Genomic DNA, 23,965 nt, shown 5'->3' on the forward strand with positions numbered 1-23,965 from the left:
TCAGATAGGCCCCTCAGGTTGGACCAGTGGGCACCAACTGTGCAAAGTAAGTTTCCACTTGCAGAGTGTTTGCAAGATGGAACTTCGTGCCTTCTCATGGTCTGTCTTTTACGGTTTCTTTGTCATCCTCCTTATTTCCTTCCCATTAGGCAGCTCAGTCCTTGAGTTGTTCAGTAGAAAGACACAGTGTGTACATGTGTAGCATCACTGCATGTCCAACCAAGGACACAGATCATACAGGAGGGACGCTAGTTAACAGTCTTTGAAAGGGGCATCACAAAAACCTGATATAAGGCAATTGCTTATGTGCCATCAACAGCAGCTGTTTATGTGACAGGCTTCAAAACTCAAAGCTATATTTCCAAAACTGGCCTCAAAGAAAAGGCTTAAAAGTTTGTTTTCTCTTTAAAAAGCTTTTAAATTTTGTCCACAATTATTACTATAAATAAGAATAAATTAAAAGTCCTTATATTATTTGAGATAAATTTTAGGAGATACGTATCAACCTAAGCCAACAGGCATTTGTATGCATGATAACCAGAAGACAACTCCTCATGGACTGCCTTCAAAAATCAGACCTCTTTTAAATATTATTGTATCAAAATATAAAATACAGTCAGAAGGACAAGAGATCAAATACTAATTGGTATAGCCTCTATTATTAAGAGAAGTAATAAATGAGTGTATGAGGAAAACATTCCAAATACACACTCAGCTTTTACTTTTTAAACATCAATAATTAATTTTTACACACACCTAAAAATGTGGAGCAGAGAGCACTGAGATCCACATACATATTTTTCATCTTACATTCATTCTCAAAAAGGAATTGCTTAACCATTATAGATATTGCACAGTGACTCATTCATGTATAGCTCAAACTAGCATTTTTCAGACCTATTGTTTAAAAATAAATAATCAAATAAATACTTATATATATTAGGTGTAGGTAGCCTTTGGTTCATTCACAAAGGGGTGTGATGGAGTCATATCATACACACAGTTAATGAACAGGTACCTGACTACACATGCTTGGCAAAAAAAGAAACAGAAATGTAACTTAACGGGAAATCTGCCCATTCTCCCACACGATGCACACTGCCCTGGGGAGAGTGTGACCTGGAAGATACGAATCTGCTCTTCCCTCATTCAAACTTCCATGAACATCTTTTAGTGGGAGCACCTTGCTGCACCAGTGTGATCCTAACGTTCTCAAATACAATGGAGTCACACAATACGGTCTCTAAATGTAAGTCAATTCTGTCCTGTCTTCAGTGGAAGAAACAGCAAACTGTTCCAATGCTGGGGTAAAAAAAACTTATCTGAGTTAGGAATTTTAAGGGATAGAATATGGTCTCCAACATGGATCCTTCCTGAGAACTTTGCAGAGGTAACTTTGGCTCTGCCAGATTTTTTCCACTGACTTCAGAACTAATCTTTGGGTGAGACGAGACTCTTCTGCAATCATTTAAACAGAGTAGGAATTAGGATCTTTAGGGTGAACGTAACCTAAAGTTGTACTGATTTAATGCTGAGGGTATTGGCTGAAGTTTCGGGATTATGTGGCATTGGAGCCTTTTCTACCCTGCTCATTTATTGCAAGTTCCCTTTAAAAGGGTAGATGTGTCTTCCAATTTAGGGACAAAAGTGCAGTAAAAATCCAGCCCGAGGAACCGAGTGTTTCAAGTGGACTCTCTGCTTTTTGTTGGGTCACCAAAAATATCATACAATTCCAAAATCATGTTGGAATACTTCTTTCAGAACAGGGATAACTTCAAATACTGGTAATCTGGAAGAAGGTTAAAAAAAAAAAACTGAGAAAAACTCCAGCATAGATTTTTCTTTCAAAACACACCATGGTGTACACAGGAGCCTAATGTATTCAAGTCTGTGTGTATGCACACATGAGTGGTAATTCCCAGGGAAACCTCCATTAATTATACCCTAGAACTGTTCTTGCCTTGTACAGGCAAGGGAAAAATAAATAAATTCATATTGTATTATTTTGCAAAGGATCTGGGTTAAATAGCATCACTGAAAACTGGCACCACCCTTTTGAGCCATGTGCATCAAAGGGCAGACATGCAGACAACATGGGCACCTTCTCATCACCATTTGCTACCAAATGGCAATGCCAGCTGGGCTGCGGGGTGGAGCTGAGACTGCCTCCTTTCACACCTGGAGAGCTACTGTTCCTGACCCTCGAAAATTAAATCCAGTTCAAAAGTCACTTCAAATAAAACAGTTTGGTGAGGGCTTCAGCAAGCAGGGTGGCAGGGTTGGCAACACTACACATAAAGGCTTCTCCAGGAAGCTTGAGTGGCACAGCAAGAAGAAGCTATTTCAGTAAAGAGATCATACACAGCTGACTCAAGGGTGGATTGAAACAATGGCAAGAGTGGGCTTATTTTTTGTTTTTCTGGGCTCAAGAATTCCTCCTATGGCCCTGCACACCAGGCAGGGTCTTTGTTTTGGAGGTGTTAGATACAACCTATACATGATGGCAAATAGAAAGACTGGATCTTAGACCCCTGAGGGTCTGAGGGTCATGGTTCTGTTGGTTGGAGCATTTTCACAGAAACTCTGGCCAGAGTTTGTGCAGGATTCAATCCTCCCCTGCCCCCTCAGTGTCATTCTGCAGATAGGTATATCAGGGCCACTTCAAGACCAAAACCCTCCCTAGGACAAAGGGAGCCTTGGACAATTCCCGAATCGGTCTGCATTGTTAGCTGCTGGTAACAACACAGGGAAATGATGGATGATCTCAGTTCTCGGAAGAAGAGTGTGGGCTCAGCTATGTGTTACTGTGGCTTGATGTGTCACATAAATGAGCAGTTCCCAGTGACTGGATGATGCCAAGCTTAAGTCCATAGACTATTTCTCTCTGGTGTGTCCTTACAGGCAACAGGAGAATGACACAACCTCCAATGACATCTTCAAGCTGGTAGAGACTTTTGCTATCTACATGACTCGGTGGAAACAAATGCATAAATGAGAACAAGATTCAAGCTTTTGTTGTTTTTCTCCTCCACCTTTTCTCATCTACCAGTCTGAAAGGTGCTCAGTCTGTGGAGACAGGAAATCAGGTTAGCACTCTTAAGGAGAGCTCTTCAGCCACAGGATGGGCCACATTCCCATCTGGCAATGGATTATGCAGAGGCACTAGGTGTCAAACCTATGGGGTCATGGGGATACTTTTATAGGTTTTCCATTTTTGTCATACTGGTACACCAGCATCTTGATACAGTGTGAGTTGGCCGGTGAGATCCAGGGGCTACTTGTTATGGAAAAGTTATGGTTGGTGTAGAACTGAACGGGTTGCTTCTGGCACTTGAAGAAGGCCTTGAGAGTAGCGGCTGCCATGGCACGGAACCGCTTGCTGATGAAGCAATAGAGGAAGAAGTTGATGGCCGTGTTCAGAAGGGCCAGCATGTTGGCAACATCGGACATGACGTGCACCAGCCAGCGGTTCTGGATGGGCGTCCCGTAAAGGTGGTAGAGGATCATGATGATGCGTGGGGCCCAGAGGGTGGCAAAGATGGAGGTGATGGTAAACAAGATGGCAGTGGTTTTCCCCGTGGAGTAGCCACGGAGGCGAAAATTGCTCTTCCTCCTGAGCTTGTACACAATGATGGAGTTCAAGATGAAGAAGATGGAACAGGGTACCAAGTACACAGTGAAGCAGTGAATCCAGATAAGGACATGATGCATGGACGTGCTGATGTAGTCTTCAGTCCAGAGGTTGGGCCACCAGTAGTAGGGGATACTGGTCAGGAAGCAGGTGATGTAAACACTTACGATGACTTTCCGGGTGCGGGCTGGGTAGGAGAGCGTGTGGTACTTGAGCGGGTGGCATACTGCAATATACCGGTCAATAGTTAATGGGACAGTAATCCAGATGGAAGTGTGGATGGATGAGAATTCCAGCACTTCTATGATCTTGTCGGGTACCTGAGGCATCTGCATGTTCAAGATGAAATCTTCCAATAGGAAGTCCACGAACACAATGAAAAAGAGGACCAAGATGTCAGCAGCAGCAAGTGCCAAGAGATAGTTGTACGAAGACTTCTGTCTCCTAGCCACCAGCTGAGAGAGGATGATCACGGTTAGGATATTTGCTGTGGAGAGAAGAGAATCTGGTTTACATCTGAAGCAAGGTGACTTTACTGGTTACTAGGGGCCCCTTAGGAATAGTGTCTTGGGCACTCCCACGGAAATCAAAGGGACTGAACCCATGTTCTTGAGGGAAACTTCTGCACTGCAGTTGCATCTCATATAAACATCCTGATACTATATGACAAAATTTCATGTTCTCATTGTACTTTGTCTGTCCTCACGCAGTCACAACAGTGGTGCTGCTGTTGTCCTCATTTCTGAAATGAAACTGAGGTTCAGAGAACATAAGGAACTCGCTTAGAGCCAAGAGTTAGTAATTCATGTGACAGGAAACAAACTCAGATCTCCTAATCCTTAATCCTGTGCTCTTTCTTTCGTCTGACTTCAAGGAGGATATGGGGCTGGAATGGCATTTCCTGTGCTCAGGTAGGAGATTGGACTATATGACCTCTAGAGAATCTTTAGAACTTAGATTTTAAGACCTTTCCTTTGTAAGTGGGTTTAGAATGGAGAAGATTATGACCCTTAAATTATTTTTTAAATAAATTATATTTATTTTTAGAATAAGTAGTCTATACACATGGTACATAATTAAAGTTAATATGAGAGAAAGATAAAATTTCCTTCCACTCTTATACTCCAACCACCCAATTACCCCTCCCTCAGGGCAATCATAGTTAAATAATTAGTGCTTTACATGTCTGTGTAATACATGTTGTATATAGTTTTGCAAAAAGAATAGTAATACATTATTTTTCTGGAGATCAGAATTGTTTTGAAATGCATCCACATAATTTCTGATCAATTTTAAGAAGCAAATATCTCTCTGAGTAAGATACATCTGCAAAGTCATTAGGGACTCATTCTAAAAGGATATCCCAATGGATAACATCTGAAAGTCATTCTACACTTGACTGTCATTAACTTACAACCAACTCTGAAATTTGAACATTGTTAATCATAGTTTTCGGAGAAGGCAATGGCACCCCACTCCAGTACTCTTGCCTGGAAAATCCCATGGATGGAGGAGCCTGGTGGGCTGCAGTCCATGGGGTCGCGAAGAGTCGGACATGACTGAGCAACTTCACTTTCACTTTTCCCTTTCATGCATTGGAGAAGGAAATGGCAACCCACTCCAGTGTTCTTGCCTGGAGAATCCCAGGGACGGGGGAGCCTGGTGGGCTGCCATCTCTGGGGTCGCACAGAGTCGGACACGACTGAAGTGACTTAGCAGTCATAGTTTGCAAACAAGGGTCTCAGAGAATTTATGTCCCTTGTTTGAAGTGCAGTGGCAGGGCTGGTATCCAGGGCTGTCTTTCTTGCATGCATCTTTAAAATTATTTCACAATAGTTCACAAGTGAAAATGTAGTATACACACCCTGGCGTATTCATTACTCAGATTAAACAAATGTTAACATCTTGCCACATATGCTTTAATTTTGTTTTTAAAGAAGGAATGATGCTATATTCACAGTTGAAGTCTTCTTTGAAATTGTTCCAGCTCATCCTTTCCTTCTCCCATTCCCTCCCTAGAGGCAGCCACAGTGCTGTTGTCTCTGGGGCCACATTTGCATAATCTTAACTTTTTTTTATGCAGAACCTGCCACTCTACATGATGCTGTTTTTCACTCAACAAGATGCTTTTGAGATCTATTTTTACTGATACATGTAGATCTGTTTGACTCATCTTAATGACTATAGAGCAATCCCATTAATAAATTTGCCAGAATTTATTTATTCACTTATCCATAGACATATTTATGCATATACAAACGTATGTCTATATATGTCTCTATGTATATATACACATATTGCATAGACATATACATCTAGCTGTCTACAGTGTATATATACACTGACATATTATATGGACATCTATATGTGTATATATATACACTCACACGCATTTAAACTGGTTTCAGGATTTTGCTCTCACAATCTGCTATAGTTAATACCTTGATATGGCTCTCCATGAGAAGTAGCTACATGTGAGAGTTTCTCTCAGGTAGTGTATACATATTAGAAGTGTGTTTCCTATGTTTCAGAGTATGTGCACCTTCGCCTTTACCGGATGTTGCTGAACTGCTCCGTAGAGTGGTGTTACTAACCTGCACTCCCAGCAGTAGACTATGAGTGTTCCAGTTGCTCATGACCTCTCTGTACTTGGCATTGTCAGGTTTTTGATTTATTTGTTTAAGTCTGTGCCGTCCTTGTTCTTGTTCAAGGCACTTGGAAATTACATTTTGAAGTGGTGGAGAGTTAAGGTACCAATTATATTAATTATCCAGTATTCAAACCCAGGACTAATACCCAAGCTCAAAACCACTTGATAATATCAATACTTCTAAACAGGGGTGGGAGTACCATGCAGGTACGCTACACCCTGTATAATGAAGAAACATTATAAGTAAACTTTAAGTCAACACCTAAGAAAAGAGGCCCATTAAAGCAAAATTCTTTGTTTTATTAATCCTGAAATTTCAAAAATTTACTTATCCAGCTTTGTCTGACTTTATGGCATATCACGTTCCACTTTGTTTCCAGCCAGAGAAAAGTGATTTCTGTTCTCTAGGTTGCCTCTGACTTAGAAAAGTGCCATTATTTCTCAGAACCTCTTTTTCCATTCATTAAATAATGCCCACGCTCTCTCTCATGTCCCTGCTCTGCTCCCGCCTTATAAGGGGGGACAGAATGAATAAATGCTGAAGTCTCCCCAGAAAAAAATGTCATACAGTCATCCTTTAGTATCCACAGGGTATTGGTTCCAGGACCCCCCTGTGATACCAAAATCTACCACTGCTCTAGTCCTGTGTATAAAATTGTAGAGTACAGATGACTCTCTGGGTTGCCATTCACAAATACAGAGAGCTGACTGTATATATTCTGCAGAGAGTGACTCTTCACCACCATCTCTTATTTCTTCATCGAAACCTATTTGTAGTGTGGTGCTAAACATCTTTCATAACTAAACTCTTTAAAAATATTCAAGCTCCATCTAATTAGTCCTTTAAGCCAGGCAAGTCATCAACTTCAGATGAAATTGCCAGCTATTCATATTTGACATTTCCTTAAGTTCCTAGTAATTGCATCTCTCGAGAAACTAACCCGCAGCCATTGAGTTTCCCATTTCTTTCATGCAGGTAGTTTTGCCCCCAAGGCAACATCACGAACACTTAAGACATCCTTGGGATGAGAGAGATGTGTGAGCCACAGAGACCCAGAGGGGAATGGAACAGTGCCTGTGTATTGATTTTCTGAAAAAGAAATCAGAAAGTAGAATTTTCAACTCTAAGGTTTGACATTTGCTATAATTCCTCACACTGAAAAATCCTTTCATTTCCACTGTGACAGTTTTTTCCCCAAAGAAAAGGAGCGGTGTTGACAGGCCCTGTATTTATAAAGGTTGAATAAGCGAAGAAACCCGAGTCATCACCACCTGAAATTCCATTTCTTAGTTTTTTCCTCAAACTAACTGGCCCAAGAATCTGTTGTGTGGAAACCCAACCAAATCCCATCCAAGCAAGTCCCCATGAACTTCATGATCAAAATGTCAATGCTTCTAAAAAACAAATCCTTTCTGTCAATGTTGTCTTTGGACAGGTTTAAGCTCTTGGGTAATATAAAGCCCATGTTTTGTGATTGCAAAGCTTCTTGGTTATATTATTGGGGGGATTCGTTTCCTATACTTTGCAGCTTACCGTACACAAATTTGAGAGGATTTGGGGAACAGCTAAAAGAACAACACAGGTCGGGCTGTCAGACCCCACCACTGGACGGTTGACTGGAGCAGAGGGGAAGGGTCAAGGTCTTCCTGAGGTATTTTCTATGTCTATGAGGTCTAAGAGTCCCTTCAGATTCCTCAGAAGAGCCCTGACTGGGAGTTCTGAGTTTACATCTCTTAATTCTGCTACATGTCTCTTTTTTTTGGTCTTTGAAAATTATTTTTTTTCAATTATAAAAGTAAAATATACTTGCAAAAATTAAACATATCACTGCATAATAATATTATTAACTCACTTTTATTGAACATTTATTTTTAAGCATCTTGCACACAATACTTCAATTTAATCTTTACAACCACCCTGTGAGGTCATAACAGTTATCTGAAAGCTTTGAGGCTCAGAGAGGTTATAAGTAACTTGTTTGAGGTCACTCAGAAAGCGAGTGGTGAGCCAGGACAGCCAGGCTTTTTGTCTCCTGCATTTGTACATTTAACTATTACATCAGACCCTGGAAAGTGAAAGTCTGTCCAAATCCTATTTCCTAGAAATATTACAATATCTAGTTGCTTAGATGGCCCTCAGTGAACCACCTCCTGGTATTCATGCCTTTGTGTAGTCTCTTCCGTTTGATTCAGAGTTGGTCCCGTGACTCCCTTTTAACCAGTAGACTATTGTGGGAGTGACATTGCGCAAACTAGACTGTAAGTTTTTCAAAAGAATACTTGCTTTGGGAAGCTCTGTCTTGGAGTCCAACTGTGAGAAGTCCATGTCACTTGCAGAGGCCGTGTGTAGGGACTCTGATTGAAAGCCCCAGGTGAGTTCATAGCTGACATGCAACACCAGTTGTCACGTGAGTGAGCACGCTTGGATGTCCAGCTCAGTGGAACCCCCAATAACTGCAGTCCCAGCTGCGCCTCTGCTGCAACTGCTAGAGACCTGGAGCAAGAGCCATCCAGCTGAGCCCAGTCAGCCTAAGAACCAGGACAAACAATCCCAAACTGTTGTGTTAAGGCTCTAAGTACTGGTTTACAATAGTTTACGATGCTGCAACCAGAACAGAGGTTAAGCATTTGGTGTTTGTTTCTCCAGGATATTTATATGCCTATAATTATAAATATAATTAGTAATATGATCATCACCGCAAAATGAGATCATACACTAATACTGTCATGCAAGCTGTTTTTTTTTTTTTTAATTAGAAATTAGAATCTTCCTATGTCAACAATGGAGAAAGCAATGGCACCCCACTCCAGTACTCTTGCCTGGAAAATCCCATGGACAGAGGAGCCTGGTAGGCTGCAGTCCATGGGGTCGCTAAGAGTCAGACATGACTGAGCAACTTCACTTTCACTTTTCACTTTCATGCATTGGAGAAGGAAATGGCAGCCCACTCCAGTCTTCTTGCCTGGAGAATCCCAGGGACAGGGGAGCCTGGTGGGCTGCCATCTCTGGGGTCGCACAGAGTCGGACACGACTGAAGCGACTTAGCAGCAGCAGCAGCATGTCAACAATATTCATGAAATATTCACCTATGGAAGGACATTACTTGTTTTATTATTTTGGCCACTACAGAGTTTTGGCTACAGAGTTTTTATTATTTTGGCCACTACAGTTTTGGCCACTACAGATGTTTACAAATATATAAACATCTTTGCATATTTCTGTGGAATAAGTTCTCCAAAGTAGAAATGCTGGTTTAAAGGATAACACATTTTTTCTCTTCCCCTCTCTCTCCTTCCTTCTCTTTCTCCCTTTTCGCTTTCTTCTTCCCTCTTTCCCTCCCTGTCTGCCTCCTCTCTTCCTACAGACAGCTAATAGAATTTGTAAGAAGGAAAGGAGCTCAAGTTGAAGCTACAAAAAGATTTAGGTTAGACATCAAAGAGCACTTTCTGACTGCAGTGGCAGTTATGTGAACTAGAGCAGGCCATTGATACCACAGCCGTTTGGTCCATGCAGGTCTTCCAAAAAGAACAGAGTTGTGTATTTGGGCTGATTAAATTCCTGGGATTACCTTCTATAAATCCTCTCTCTCTGCATTCTAAATCATGTTCTTGTGAATTTCCCAAAAGAGAACCATTCAACCCTTTCAGCCACCATCCCCTGTGACTTAAATGAATCCCCCTCTCCTTTAGATGCCCATGTTTTGCACTAGAAGAGGCAGTCCACATGTCCTACAGATACAGCAGGACCCCTGACATTGTGAGCAATTCTGGTCATGTTATTTATGTGGCTTCTGGAAGGTACCTCAAGGACAGATTTTTAGGAAAAGCAATTTCCAAGTCCTGCAAGCAAGAAATCAGCAGTGTCCTTGTTTAGTCAGCTGTGGGGGCTGAATTGTGTGATGGGACATTGCCTCTTTTGGGCTGTCACTTTCCTACTGTTACCTTTTCAATTACAGATCTTGGAGTGGAGAAAGGGGAAACAAAATGATGCTAGCTCTGGAATCCTGAACCAGGCTGGTGCTACTGCCCTGGTTCCCTTGTGGTGGGGAGGGCACCAGGTTGCTGCATCTAAAGGGTCCAGAAGAGGAAGGAGGCATTGTTTCCATTGCAGCTGCCACACCTGCGATGCAGAGTATCAGGTGTGTGGTGGGGGGTGATGGGGCTCAGAGCTACACAACTGATGCCTTCCCCAAGGAGTACAGCTCTGCAGTGTTTGATGATTATAGTGCCCTGAGTGCATGGTGGGCCCAAACCTGTGGGATGCAGGGCCAGGGGGAGTATGACCCTCTTGTATACTCTCCCACCCTTAGGCCAATGTCTGTCATCTGTGCCTCCACTGCAGAGAATGTGTGGCATCAGTGGCATCCGGAGGTGTTACCACTACCCGGAGGTGCCCAGCCTCCTGGTGGACATCAGGGAAGACCCGAGAGCCCAGCCTGATACCTGTGGCTTCTCAAGGAGCAGAGCAGACCCATGCTGTGTGCTAGGAGTGGGGCTCAACTTGGCGGCAGGACAGCACTCAGCTTGGGACATCCCCTGCCTCTGACGAGTTGTGCCTTGAGTGCCCCAGCTGAGCCTAAAGGACAATTCTGAACCCCCTGGAGGTGTTTCCTGAATGCCTTTAAAAAAGGCCCACAGGAAAGGGGCTTTGGGCTCTGCTCCACGCCGCTTGGGAACACCAGGTACTCTTGAGAGCTCAAGGTTGTGCCCCTCCCCAAGAAGCAGCCCGGTGCCCCTCCCTGTTTTCCCACAGACACTGCTGCCTAGGTGCTGCGTCCTCTTAGGTTAAGAGCTCTCAGCTGTCCTGTCCTTAACTGCTCCCTCACTGCTCTTTAAACTCTTCCCTGCTCAAGATGCTCTCTCCTTTCCCCAAAGAAGGAGCCACAAAACCCAAGGAAAACAAATGCATCCTAACCTACCCCCACATGCCCAGGCTGCTTCTGCATCTGCTGACTGACTCCGCCCCCACCCCCTCTGGACCTTTCCCACCCCATCAGCATCAGGAAAATCTGTCTCCAGTGGAGGTGGGGTGGTGGGGAAGCTGATGCTGACAAGACTTGGTATTCAGTTTTTTTGACCTCTGTGGAAGGTGTCAGGAGGTCTTCAGGAGGTTGTGCCCTCCTGAGGGCTCCTAGGAGAGGAGCAGGAAAGGGTTTCCAACCCCAGGCACTGCCTGCTGGCCAGTGGCCATCCTTGTTTCCTGTTGTTCCACTTGGTTCAGAGCAGAAGCCAGGGAATGTGGAATGTCCTTCCTGAAGTTGGTTGTTAGAGGCATAAAACTGACTGTGGCTGGTGGAGTGGAGATCAGGTGGCGGGGCCCCACCTCATAGGAAGGTAATCCCTGAGAGATGCCTTCAAGATTCCTGGAAGGGCCGTTTGTTCCTTTTGCTCTTTACAGGCTAAAAGTTGCAAATCATAGTGGAAGAAGTTATGAAGTAGAGTGACTAATCTCCCTGAGCCTCATTTCCTACAGCTGTGAATTTGGCATCAATATAAATGATACCATCATAGACTGATGGAAAGATAGAGGAAATACAGTGTATAAAATGCTCCCAGAACATGGTGAGCACTCTGTAAATGTTAGTTGTTACTTTTCACATCTGGCCTGAAGACACTGTTCAGTTCAGCAGACAATATTGAGCTGGAGGCCAGACCCCGTGCTGGAAGTACAGCTGAATAGGAGAGAGTCCGAGCTCTCAACGAATCCATAGAAGAGTCCTGTTTACCTCTATGGATCATTCTGGGCATTACAGTCCTGTCACCTTATCTGGAAATTCTTCATTCCCAATCCCTCTAGCTGCATCTGTATTTCACCTCCAGCCTCCTCTTTGTTTCTCTGTTTGGTGGAGGAAAAACATTGTGCTTTACTACTTGATGATTCAGTTGTCTCTTCCGTTCTCTGAAACAGCCTCTGTTCTTTTTAAATTCTAGTTCTTATTTTGATAGCCCCTTAATTTTCTTTGTAACTTTACTATCATGTCCTTCACTGTTATACTACTTGTCGCCACACTTAGCATTTGAATGTATTCTTTTCAAAGTAGGATCAGTGTTTCCTGCTTTCTTTGAATCGCTCTAGGATCTCATGCCTAGCATGAGAGCAGAGCTTGAGGCAGGGATGACAAAAATATTAAATCTTCAATTGATTGGTAGGGGCTGCTGGGCACCATATTGAAACTTTCCCCAAAATCACACCTGTGTTTGGTAGTGCTGTGATGGATTGGTGATGTCTGCCATCATGGGAGAAAAAAAACAAAAACGCTGTGGGGATTTGCCCTGAGGAAGTCTTAGGACCTGGATCCATGGTGCAGCTTTCCTTTCCCTCAGAACTTAAGGAAGTAGTCGTTTCCGGTGTTGACCAGGACTAGTTGAGACCTAGCAAGACAACCCACTCCAATATTCTTGCCTGGAGAATTTCATGGACAGAGGAGCCTGGCGGGCTACAGTCCATGGAGTCACAAGAGTCAGACACAACTTAGCGACTAAACCACTGTCAACCAAGCCTGCCTTTGCAGTTGCCTAGTCAGCAAGAGCTAAGATGGCTGCCACCCCAGGCCAGTCAGTCTGACTCAGGGCAATGGGGAGAAGGGAGTCAGCATCTAGGCCAAGGGCCAATCAGTTGGCCTTCTCTTGTCAGTAAAATTGATTCTGGCTTTTTGACCAGGGGCAGCTTCTTTGGGTAACCACGACAACTACTAGATTCTCAACTGGGAAACCACATTCAAGTTGGCCAACTACTCAAATGTCTCCAAACCACACTTCTCAGTGCCAAGCTTCATTGTCTTATGACTGCCATATATTGAGCATCTACTGTGTGCTGGGTGGCTTTGTATAGATGAGATGATTTTATGAGATTTGCTGGTGAACATTTTTACTTTCAAAGTTATGCATTTAATTTAAATGGTATTAGAGGAATGTTATTTTTCCATTTAGGGCAGTGATCAAAGCCTGTGTATAAAATAACTTTATTTAAAAAGTGAGTTGATTTAAAGAAGTATATAAAATGGCAGTGCAAGCATTCTCTGATCTCCACTTTACAAATGAGGAGAAACTAATATTCAGGAAGGGTGAGCCACCTGCCCAAGATGGCACAGCTGGGAAGTCTAAGAAGCATTTTGAGAGCACTTGATGGTGCCATTCTGGGTCAAGTTTTGTACCAAGTGAGGGATGCAGCTGTGTTTTCTCAGCTCTGAGGCTTTTGTCACAGAGACAGATGTGGGCAGGGCTTGAGGTGACTGGCCAGAAAACACAGAGCAGAAGAGTTATCAGAAAGGATGGGCTTGGGTTAAAGTGAGAGGCATGAATTTTGGAGTCTGGAGGAGCTGGGTTAGCGCTCCAGATCCTCACATTTCTCATGGCACCCTTGGGCAAGTAAATGCAGGGGGAACTGATAAATGAGGGTAACAGTGGTGTCTGGTCCAGAGGGCTATTTTGAGGATTAGAGGGAATCACACACAGATAAAGCTCTTGGCATGGTGCCTGGTACAGGGAGAGCGTGTGGTAAATGGTCTCAATTAGTGTCTTTGAGTCTGATGACCAGTCCTGTGAAGGCGACAAACTGAACCAGGCAAAAGCCTGATGCAGAGGCAACAGCACGAATCTAGGTGGGGCTTCTCCTGGTGTAGTTCTTGAGGTTTGGAGAACTGGCTCTAGAAGAGACCTCTGACTCATTTTTCTTACTTGGTCAGTAAAAGTGTCCTTCAGGCTGCTGTATGTTACATATGAAAGTTGTTAAGAGAGTAAATCCTAAGAGTTCTCATCACAAGGAAAACTATTTTTGTTTCCTTCTCTGTGTTCTCTTTTTCTTGTATTGCATCTGTATGAGATGACGATGTCAACTAAACTTATTGGAGTAATCATTTCATACTATACGTAAGTCAGCCATCATACTGTACACCTTACACTTATGCAGTGATGTATGCCAATGATATCTTGATAAAACTGAAGAAAGAAAGCATCCTTAGCTTTTCCAATATTGTTAGGAGACCCCTCGGGATTAGACTGAGTTCTCACGTAGACACTTCTGTGCTCCTGGACAAGTTGCTTCCCTTCTCAGAACCTCAATTTCCAGATCTGCAAAGTGAGCCAGTTAATAAAGCAATAATGAAAAAAATAGCATCATAGCTCCCATTCGGTAAAGGTGGGCAGTGGTTTAACAGGTACACAAGAAAAGGGAGGGCTCCCAGAGAGTGTGACCAGTATGTGCCAAGGCAAAGAGAAGGAAAAAGGAAGATCCCTCACCATCCTCGCAGGGCAGCTAATATTTATTGAGTGTTTACTGTGTGTCAGACTCTGAACTCAGTTCTTCATATACATGAAGCACATTTCATGTCTATAATATCAAACATTATCTAATATTAAATATCCAACAGGGCTTCCCTAGTGGCTCAGATAGTAAAGAATCTGCCCACAGTGTAGGAAACCTGGGTTCAATTCCTGGGTCGGGAAGATCCCCTGGAGAACAGAATGACAACCCACTCCAGTATTCTTGCCTGGAAAATTTTATGGACAGAGGATCCTGGCAGACTACAGTCCGTGGGATTGCAAAGAGTCAGACATGACTGAGTGACTAACACTTTCACTTTCAAATATCCAATATACAATATTTGCTAATAAAGTAAGTACTCTTTTCATCCCTTTATTATAGATGAGAGAGACTGAGGCTCAGAGGGTGAAGAAGTTGACTGAAGTTGGATGCAAAAGTGTCAAATGCCTCTCCCAGTTCTTTCACTCACACAGATCTGTAATACAAGGGCTGAGCATATGCAGTAATAATTGGGACATTTATTAATAATGATTCCCTTTACTAGGCACTTGCTATTGTGGCCCACTTGTTAGAGGTTTTACTGGAATCAGATTTAATCCTTACACAACATTAGGAGATAGATACTATTTATTAATAGGCCCATTATAGAGTTGAGAACACTGAGGCTCAGTGGGTTAAGAGACTGGCCCACTAGATGTGCGCTGGACCTAGGATCCAAAAACAATTTATTAGACTTTAGAGTATGTTTGATTAGCTCAAGGGAACCGACCATTAAGTAGAAAAGGGTCAATTCTTTCTCTGTTTCTTTCTTTCTTTTTTTTTTAACAGTAGGTATCAGCTGGCATGTATATAGCATGAGGTAGCTGAGGGAAAAATTCCCTACAGAGGATTTGTAAGTCCTTCAAGAATACTCACCAACTGGTATAGCCACTATGGAGAATGGTATGGAGGTTCCTTAAAAAACTAAAAATAGAGCAGTGCCACCTCTGGGCATATATCCAGAGAAAAACACGATCCCAAAGGGTACATGCACCCCAGTGTTCATTGCAGCACTGTTTACAGTAGCCAAGACACGGAAGCAACCTAAATGTCCATCAACAGAGGGATGGATAAAGAAGATGTAGTACATATATACAGTGAACTATTACTCTGCCATTAAAAAGAATGAAATAGAGCCAACATGGATGGACCTAGAGATTAGAGATTGTCATACTAAGTGCTAAGTCACTTCAGTCATGTCTGACTCTTTGTGACCCCGTGGACTATAGCCCATGAGGATCCTCTGCCCATGGGATTTTTCAGGCAACAATACTGGAGTGAGTTGCCATTTCCTCCTCCAGAGGATCTCTTCCCAACCCAGAGATCAAACCTGGGTCTCTTATATCTCCTGCATTGGCAGGTGGGTTCTTTACCTCTAGCGCCACCTGGGAAGCCCTGAGATTGTCATACTGAGTGAAGTAAATCAGACAGAGAAGGCAAAATATCATATGACATCCCTTATATGTGGAATCTAAAAAGAAATGATACAAATGAACTTACAAAATAGAAAGGGACTCAGAGACATAGTGAACAATCATGGTTGCCAGGGGGAAAGAAGGGGAGGGAGTGATGGGGAGTTTGGGATGGACATGTACACTGCTGTATTTAAAATGGATAACCAATGAGGACATACTGCATAGCGCATGGAACTCTGCTCAATGATGTGCAACAGTCTGGATGGGAAGGGAGTTTGGGGGAGAATGGAAACAGGTATACATATGGCTGAACTCTTTCACTGTTCACCTGCAATTATCACAGCATTGTTAACTGGCTATACCCCAATACAAAGTAAGAAGTTATTTTTTTTAAAAAAGGACACCTACCACTCCCAGCCCCTGGGAATAAACAAGGGTAAAGAGACAGGGGGTTCATCTCTGCCTCTGAGGGTCTAATTTCTTCCTTCAGGTACAAGGCTTATGACTGGGGCCCTCTCCATGGCTCCTCCGGATATGGAATGGTGCTCGCACCGGCTAATCCTCCCTGGGATTCACCCCAGGTGCTTGCCACTGGTGGCTGCTGTGTACACAGGATGCTCATTTGCTTGACAGTTTTGTGGACCCAGAGTGATGGTCACTGGGTGTCAGGGGACCAACAGGAAATCAGAGGCTTCTGGGCTCTTCATCTGCAGTTCACTTGGGTGTCAGAGGCTAATTGTGGCTGCGCTCAGGTTGTCACTGTTTGATTAAACATCTTGCGCTAAGCACCATCTGTCTCCCAATGGCTGCTGGGGGTAGGTATTTGCAGCTATGGGCAAATTTCTTATCAATCATGCATATAAAACACAGCCAGTATGAAAGCTTCATTTCTGTTGCCTGTCTTCTTCTGTGCAGTCAAGGACAATGGGACAATTAAAGGAGGCTGGCACTCATTTACACACTTCACAAACATTTACTGAGCAACTCACCCTGTGCCAGGCACGGGGCCATGCACTGCACATGCAGTGCTGTGCAAACACATAGGTGGAACGAGTCCACAAGGGGCTTACGATCTATTTTAACCAAGTAGAGGTCTGTTCTGCTACCTACTAGCTCTGAGGCCTTAGGTGAATCACGCGTTTCTCTGGACCTTTTCTCATTCAAAAAGCATGTGCTGGGCAGGTGCTAAGTGGCATTCACAGTACTGAGGCTGCTGGAGTGAGGAGGCAAGTCTCTCTCCACTGGCAAGGGAGGCAGAAAGGGAAAGAGGTTGCATGACTGAGAATCGAGTGTGATCTAGAGGGCCCAGGTATTTTCTTGGTCCCACAGGGAGAAGGTGGGAATGAATTCTGACTTTGGGGCCTGGGAAAGCTGCATGAAAGTGTGAAGAGGAGCTGGGATCCAGGACCTGCATGAGCAAAGGAAATGGGGTCATAGGTGACACAGTCAAGAACGAGGAACATAATAGATAAATTAAACAAATAATTCTTCAGCTAATAACCCAAGCTGTCTTTCTAGCCTGAAGGCTCTCTTCCCAGGGGCCATTTCCTAGGGACAGCTGATTGCCCTGCAGCTAAAGCCAGGTATAACCTGCAGCAATCAGCTGTCGACTTTGCACCTCCAGCTGCTTTCTAGAATAAGGTCTGCATCAAATGTCTCCAAGTTAAAAGAAGGAAAAGCAATACCAGGTGATGCCAAGAAACAAATCCCACTCACTAGGATAACAAAAGTCCCAGGACACGTTGTAAAGGTTAATCTACTTACCCAGGGTTCCACTGCTATAGACACCACCAACCTGAGCACAACTCTCGCAACCACTTCTTTGATGATTTGGGAGGCACTTCAGGGATTCCCAGTGTCATCCCAGAATGAAAAGAGGCAAAGAGTAAAGATTCTGGAGACTTGCTGCTAGGGTGCAAAACTGCTTCTGCCACTTTCTAGCTGTGTGAACTTGAACAATTTACTTAACCTTTCTGTGCTTCACTTGGTACATCTATGTAAAAGATGATACAGTACAGGCTTTTGTGAGCATTAAATGAATTAATACATGGAAAGTGTCAAGCACAGTGCATGGTACCATATAGGCCATATAATTTTAACACCATAACTATTAGGTTAGAAGTCCAGAAGGGCATGAAGTGTATTTGCTTATTACTATTCACGTATTGCCAACCTCTTACACAGTCCCAAGCGTATGGTTGTTGTTTAATCACTAAGTTGTGTCTGACTCTTTTGTGACCCCCATGTACTGTAACTCGGGCTTCCAAGGTGGCTCAGTGGGTAAAGAACCCACCTGCCAATGCAGGAGACATAAGAGACACGGGTTTAGTCCCTCAGTAGGGAAGATCCCCTGGAGGAGGGCATGACACCCACTCCAGTATTCTTGCCTGGAGAATCCCCATGGACAGAGGAGCCTGGTGGGCTACAGGCCATTGGGTAACAAAGAGTTGGACACAACTGCAACAACTTAGCAAGCATGTGCTGTAACCCACTAGGCTCCTCTGTTGATGGGATTTCCCAGGCAAGAATACACAAGTGGGTTTCCATTTCCTTTTCCAGGGGATCTTCCCAACCCTGGGGTCTAACCTGCATCTCCTGCATTGGCAGGTGGATTCTTAACCACCGAGCCATGAAAGAAGCCCTAGGCATATGGTAGGTACTCTAAATGGTACTCTAAATATCTATTGAATGAATGATTATGAATATAGATTAATGTGGCATTGTAGACATGCAGAAAAGGGCTTTGTCATAGTTTTGAATAGACTAGAAGATTGCTAAGTGTTTACTGTGGAAAATAAGTCAGGTGATGTGATCAAGGGTAATTGGAAATTAATTTAGTGTTCAGTGGGAGAGAGATCTTTTAAAGACTATCAGCTTCTCCATGTTTTGTGCCAGAATCTTCCATGTGACTCCAATTTCAGTTCAGTATAAATTTAGTGATGCCTAACTATGTGCCAAGCCTGGATCAGTCTCTCAAGGAGTACAGGACCCTGGGCTCAGGGTGCTGACTTCTTACTGAATAACTCATCCCAAGGCAACATGAGGAATCACTCAAATTCCTTGCTCCCTTCAATGACTATGCCATGGCTTATAAACTCAGATGGCACAAGATACCAGGCAGGTGACATCAATGTGTGAGGTGAGCCTGCAGGGGCCTTTAGTCGACTCCCTAGCTTATATCCCCTTTCAAGAGAGCGGCCACTGTTCAGTTTCACCTACTGGTTTCCCTGATGCTGGGAAAGATTGCAGGCAGGAGAGTGGGGAGACAGAAGATGAGATGGTTGGATGGTATCGTTGACTCAATGGACATTAGTTTGAATAAACTCCGGGCGTACTGCAGTCCATGGGGTTGCAAGGAGTCAGACATGACTGAGAAACAACAACAACAACAACAACAAGTGGTTTCCCAGGAGGGAATGACAACCAACTGTGGCTGTGCTCAGCTGCTCAGTCGTGTCTGACTCTTTGCAACCCTGTGGACTGCAGCACACCAGGCTCCTCTGTGTGTGGGATTTTCCAGGCAAGAATACTGGAGTGGGCTGCCATTTCTGTTTCCAGGGGATCCTTCTGACCCAGGGGTCAAACTGCAGGTGGATTCTTTATCAGTGAGCCACCAGGGAAGCCAACTGTGGCTCGGTCATCCAATAATTCAAGAGAGACTTGCAAGCAACACACACATACAAAAACACACAGTGACCCATGGTCTCGGATTTGAGACCTCTGCTCTATAGCAAAATCCCGTGTCTTTGCACCGACACCCAGATACCTTCCATATCATTAGCTCCCTTCTGCATCCCATGCAAATGCTCTTCACTTCATGAGCTGTTGCCCCAGGGTGCAGTGCTCTTTTCTAGCTTTGTAGCACACTATGGGCTATTTCTTCCGCCTGGAATCCTTTCCCTGCCTATACCACTTGGCGTGGCAGACTTTTTATTTTTAAAGCCTTCCCTATTCTCAAGGCACTGAGGTAAGCACCTTATTGGATAGAGTATTTAGAACCTTTTTATAATCTTTACCATCCATTAACTGGGAGTCCCTGGGAGGCAGAGACTGTATTTCTTTTCTGTGAACCTTGGGGGCCTATCACAGGGCAGACAAAGAGTATGCACTCTGTCAATGTTAGAGAAATAAAAGAGTGACAGGTGGATGGATGGATGAGTGGATGAATGGATTCCCCAAGGCAGTCTCTGTGGAGCATTCATCTGCTGGCTGTCACTTCTGAGGTGCTCCATTCTGTCCATGATGACATGATCTTATCCCATCCCTCTGTCTTCTCTCTAAACCCTGTATCTCTAGGTAGCCTCTTGGGAAAATTTTCTTGTTTCTTCCTAAGATGGTTGATGGATCTGGGTTCAGATTACCCATTTACTTGTCCAGGCATGATCTTAACTCAGTTTCCTCATCCGTGCAATGGGGATAATACTATTTCCCAAAGGACTTCTTAAGAAGACTGAGTCGGACTTCTCTGGTAGTCCAGTGGATAGGAATCAGGCTGCCAGTGCATGCAACCTGGGTTCAATTCCTGATCCAGGAAGATTTCACATGCCATGGGGCAACTGAGCCCATGTGCCACAATTACTAAGCCTGCACTCTAGAGCCTGTGCTCCCTAACAAGAGAAGCTACCACAGTGAGAAGCCTGTCACCTCGACTAGAGAGTACTCCCCACTTGCTGCACCTAGAGAAAGCCCATGTGCAGCAATGAAGGCAAAAGTGCAAAGCCCAGGGCAGCCAAAAATAAATAAATACATTTTTAAAAAAGAAGACTGAGTAACCTCATACAGTAGAGCATTCATACTATGCCTAGCATTTAGTAGGTGCTCAAAAGTATTATTCATCCCAGGTGGCTCAGTGGTAAAGAATCTGCCTGTCAAGGCAGGAGATGCAAGAGACATAGGTTCGATCCCTAGGTAGGAAAGATACCCGGGAGGAGAAAATGGCAACCCACTGCAGTATTCTTGCCTAGAAAATTCTGTGGGCAGCGGAGCCTGGTGGGATATAGTCCATGGGTCACAAAGAGTTGACACGACTGAGCACACACACACACACTTGTACATTGGATGTGATAGCTTCTTTCTTAGAGCATCAACTCTTTCCCTTGTTGGAAAGCGGGGAGCACCAATTCAGAAACCAGACTTTGTGGACTTAAATCCCAAGTTTGTCAATTCCTAGCTTTGTGGTCTTGGCTGAGTTACTTAAATAATCCGTGCCTTAAAGTTCCTCATTTGTAAAGTGGGGATAAATAATTCCTGTGTCCTAGGGTTCTTGAGGGAATTAAATCAAGGGCTGAGAAGCGTGTTTGGCACACAGTGAGTGCTCAGTAAGTGGTCATTTTGTTGCTTGCCAGCTCAACGAAAGAGACTCAGGGGTGAAGAGGACTTTGTGTGTTTACCAGGACTCCTTACTCAGTCCAGCTTCCTGCCCTTTCCTACCTCTGGGTTGGCCAAAAAGTTCCTTTAGTTTTTTAAGTAAAAATAAAAGACACGTTTTCCGTTTTCACCAAGAAATTTACTGAACAATATATTTACCATTTTGTTCCACTACCTTCTGCCATTTTTCAGGCAACTTCATAATTCCATCTTCCCAATACTTTTATTTTTTTGAGCAAAGAACTGTTCTAAGTGCCATTTACATTCTTCTAGGGAATTGAAATTTTTTCCATTAAGAGAATTTTGTAAAGGCCAAAATAAATGAAAAGCTGAAGATGTAATGTCTGGTGAATACAGCAGATGAATCAGAACTTCCCAGCCAAGCTGTAACAGTTTTTGCCTGGTCATCAAAGAAACACATGGTCTTGTGTTATCCTGATGGAAGATTATGTATTTTCTGTTGACTAATTCTGAATGGTTTTCATCAAGCGCTACCTACAGTTGGTCTAGCTGGGAGCAGTACTGTTGGAAGTAATTGTTTGGTTTCGAGAAGGAGCTCATAACAGAGGACTCACTTCCAATCCCACCATATACACAACATCACTTTCTTTGAATAAAGATCTGTCTTTGGTATTGTTGGTGGTGGCTCATTTCACTTGTCCCGTGTTCCATTCCACATTATTGTACAATATCCACTTTTCATTACCCATTACAATTTGTTTTAAAAATAGAACATTTTTGTTATGTTTAAGGAGAGAATTACATGTGGAAATACAGTCAAGGAGGTTTTTTTCCTTTTCATTTAACTTGCTATGCTAAGTCACTTCAGTCGTGTCCGACTCTGTGCGACCCCATAGACGGCAGCCCACCAGGCTCCCCCGTCCCTGGGATTCTCCAGGCAAGAAGACTGGAGTGGGCTGCCATTTCCTTCTCCAATGCATGAAAGCGAAAAGTGAAAGTGAAGTCGATCAGTCGTGTCCGACTCTTAGCGACCCCATGGATTGCAGCCCACCAGGCTCCTCCATCCATGGGATTTTCCAAGCAAGAGTACTGGAGTGGGGTGCCATTGCCTTCTCCGTTCGTTTAACTTATGTGAACCCAAACATCAAAGTGATTAATATAACCAAACTGGTGCAAATGGTTTTCAACACTTGAATTGCATATTTTGAGTATATTAGCTATCTCCTGTGTAGTATAATGTTGATTGTTCTCAATTAATATCTCAATTTGATCACTATCAACTTCAACTGTTCTAGCAAGGTCTTCAGCAAGAAAATTCATAAACCATTTTTGACACGTTCAATCAGTCATAATCTCTTCTCCATACACTGCACAATTTTTTTTTGCATTTCAGTTGTGTTTTACCTTTCTTGAAATAATAAAGCATAATATGCCAAAAATGTTGCTTTTTTCCCTTCCATCTTCAGTAATAAAATGGTTACACAAAAATTGACCAATTTTGATACTTTTTTGAAAAATGCATCCTGATATGTCAGCCGTCACAATACTGTCTAAGAAAATTGTTCTGAATGAAGTTAAAGACAACTAAGTTCTATTAGAGCCATCTTACAGAGGAAGGTGAGCTTCCCTGGTGGCTCAGTGGAAAGAATCCGTCTGCAATGCAGGAGCCACAGGAGATGTGGGTTTGATCCCTGGGTGGGGAAGATCCCCTGGAGAAGGAAACAGCGACCCACTCCAGTATTCTTGCCTGGAGAATCCCATGAACAGAGGAGCCTGGTGGGCTATAGTCCACAGGGTTGCAAAGAGTCCGACACAACTGAAGTGACTTTGCGTGCATGCCCACATGGAAAAACCCAAATGAACCTTTTGGCCAACCCTTAGAGATACTGACTTCCTGCTGGATTCAGGCACCTTGCTACAGCCATGGATGCCCTAGTAAATCAGAGGAAATAGTTTCTTCCTTCCTGGAGATCCTAGCCTGGCAGAAGCCAGATCAATCCCCAGAGACAAGCTCCACAATAGCAGGAGGAAGCATGCTTTGGATGTGCTTAGGAAGGGGTGAGGAGTTTGACCTAGAGAATCACAGACTGGGGGCCCAAGGGGCTGATTTCAGGCTGCAGGTGTGTCTTTGAGGTTTTTGAATCAGTTGCCATGTTTACAAATTGGAATATTTCATGTCCAATCAAAGATTTGACCTCTTTGAGGGAGGCTCTTGGAGGCGGGCCACACTGGACCCACATTTCCGCTTGGGGCTAGCCTCCAGCTCAGCAAGTCCCCCATGGGCCTCACTCATGTCTGCCATCTGCCTGCCCCAGCCCAGAGCTGGACTGGGAGCTGGAGGGAGCCCTGGTGGGAGAAGAGGTAGAGAAGTAATAGCACTTGATTCTAATGATTTAAACTGGGTTTGAGTTGAATTTGTCCTGAGGCAATGGAGATTCACTGAAGGGCTTTAAGCACTAAAGGGTTTTACTAAGGAAGAGGACTGTTATTTCTGTACCTAACCACAGACATCCCTGAAGGTAGATGAAGGGGTGGTGGAGAACAGTTTCCTTTACATACTTTGTTGAAACTTTCAAACATGGGTTGGCACTGTAGCTTCCTGTTTTTTTCTTCCCATGTCCCCCTCCCTCCTGAACCTC

General features: G+C 43.7%; 1 protein-coding gene across 1 annotated transcript in view; it reads right to left on the reverse strand.

The window, feature by feature from the left end:
* Positions 1-3,183: 3,183 nt before the first annotated feature.
* The window catches only part of GPR139 (G protein-coupled receptor 139), a 42,906-nt gene continuing 22,124 nt past the window's right edge, over positions 3,184-23,965 (reverse strand). The window contains exon 2 of the mRNA XM_010837131.1: positions 3,184-4,118. Coding sequence (XP_010835433.1) covers positions 3,184-4,118 — 935 coding nt within the window. The remainder of the gene's footprint in view (positions 4,119-23,965) is intronic.

The sequence above is a fragment of the Bison bison genome, unplaced genomic scaffold, assembly GCF_000754665.1.
Source record: "Bison bison bison isolate TAMUID 2011002044 unplaced genomic scaffold, Bison_UMD1.0 scf7180017864072, whole genome shotgun sequence".
In the NCBI taxonomy this organism is placed as follows: domain Eukaryota; kingdom Metazoa; phylum Chordata; class Mammalia; order Artiodactyla; family Bovidae; genus Bison; species Bison bison.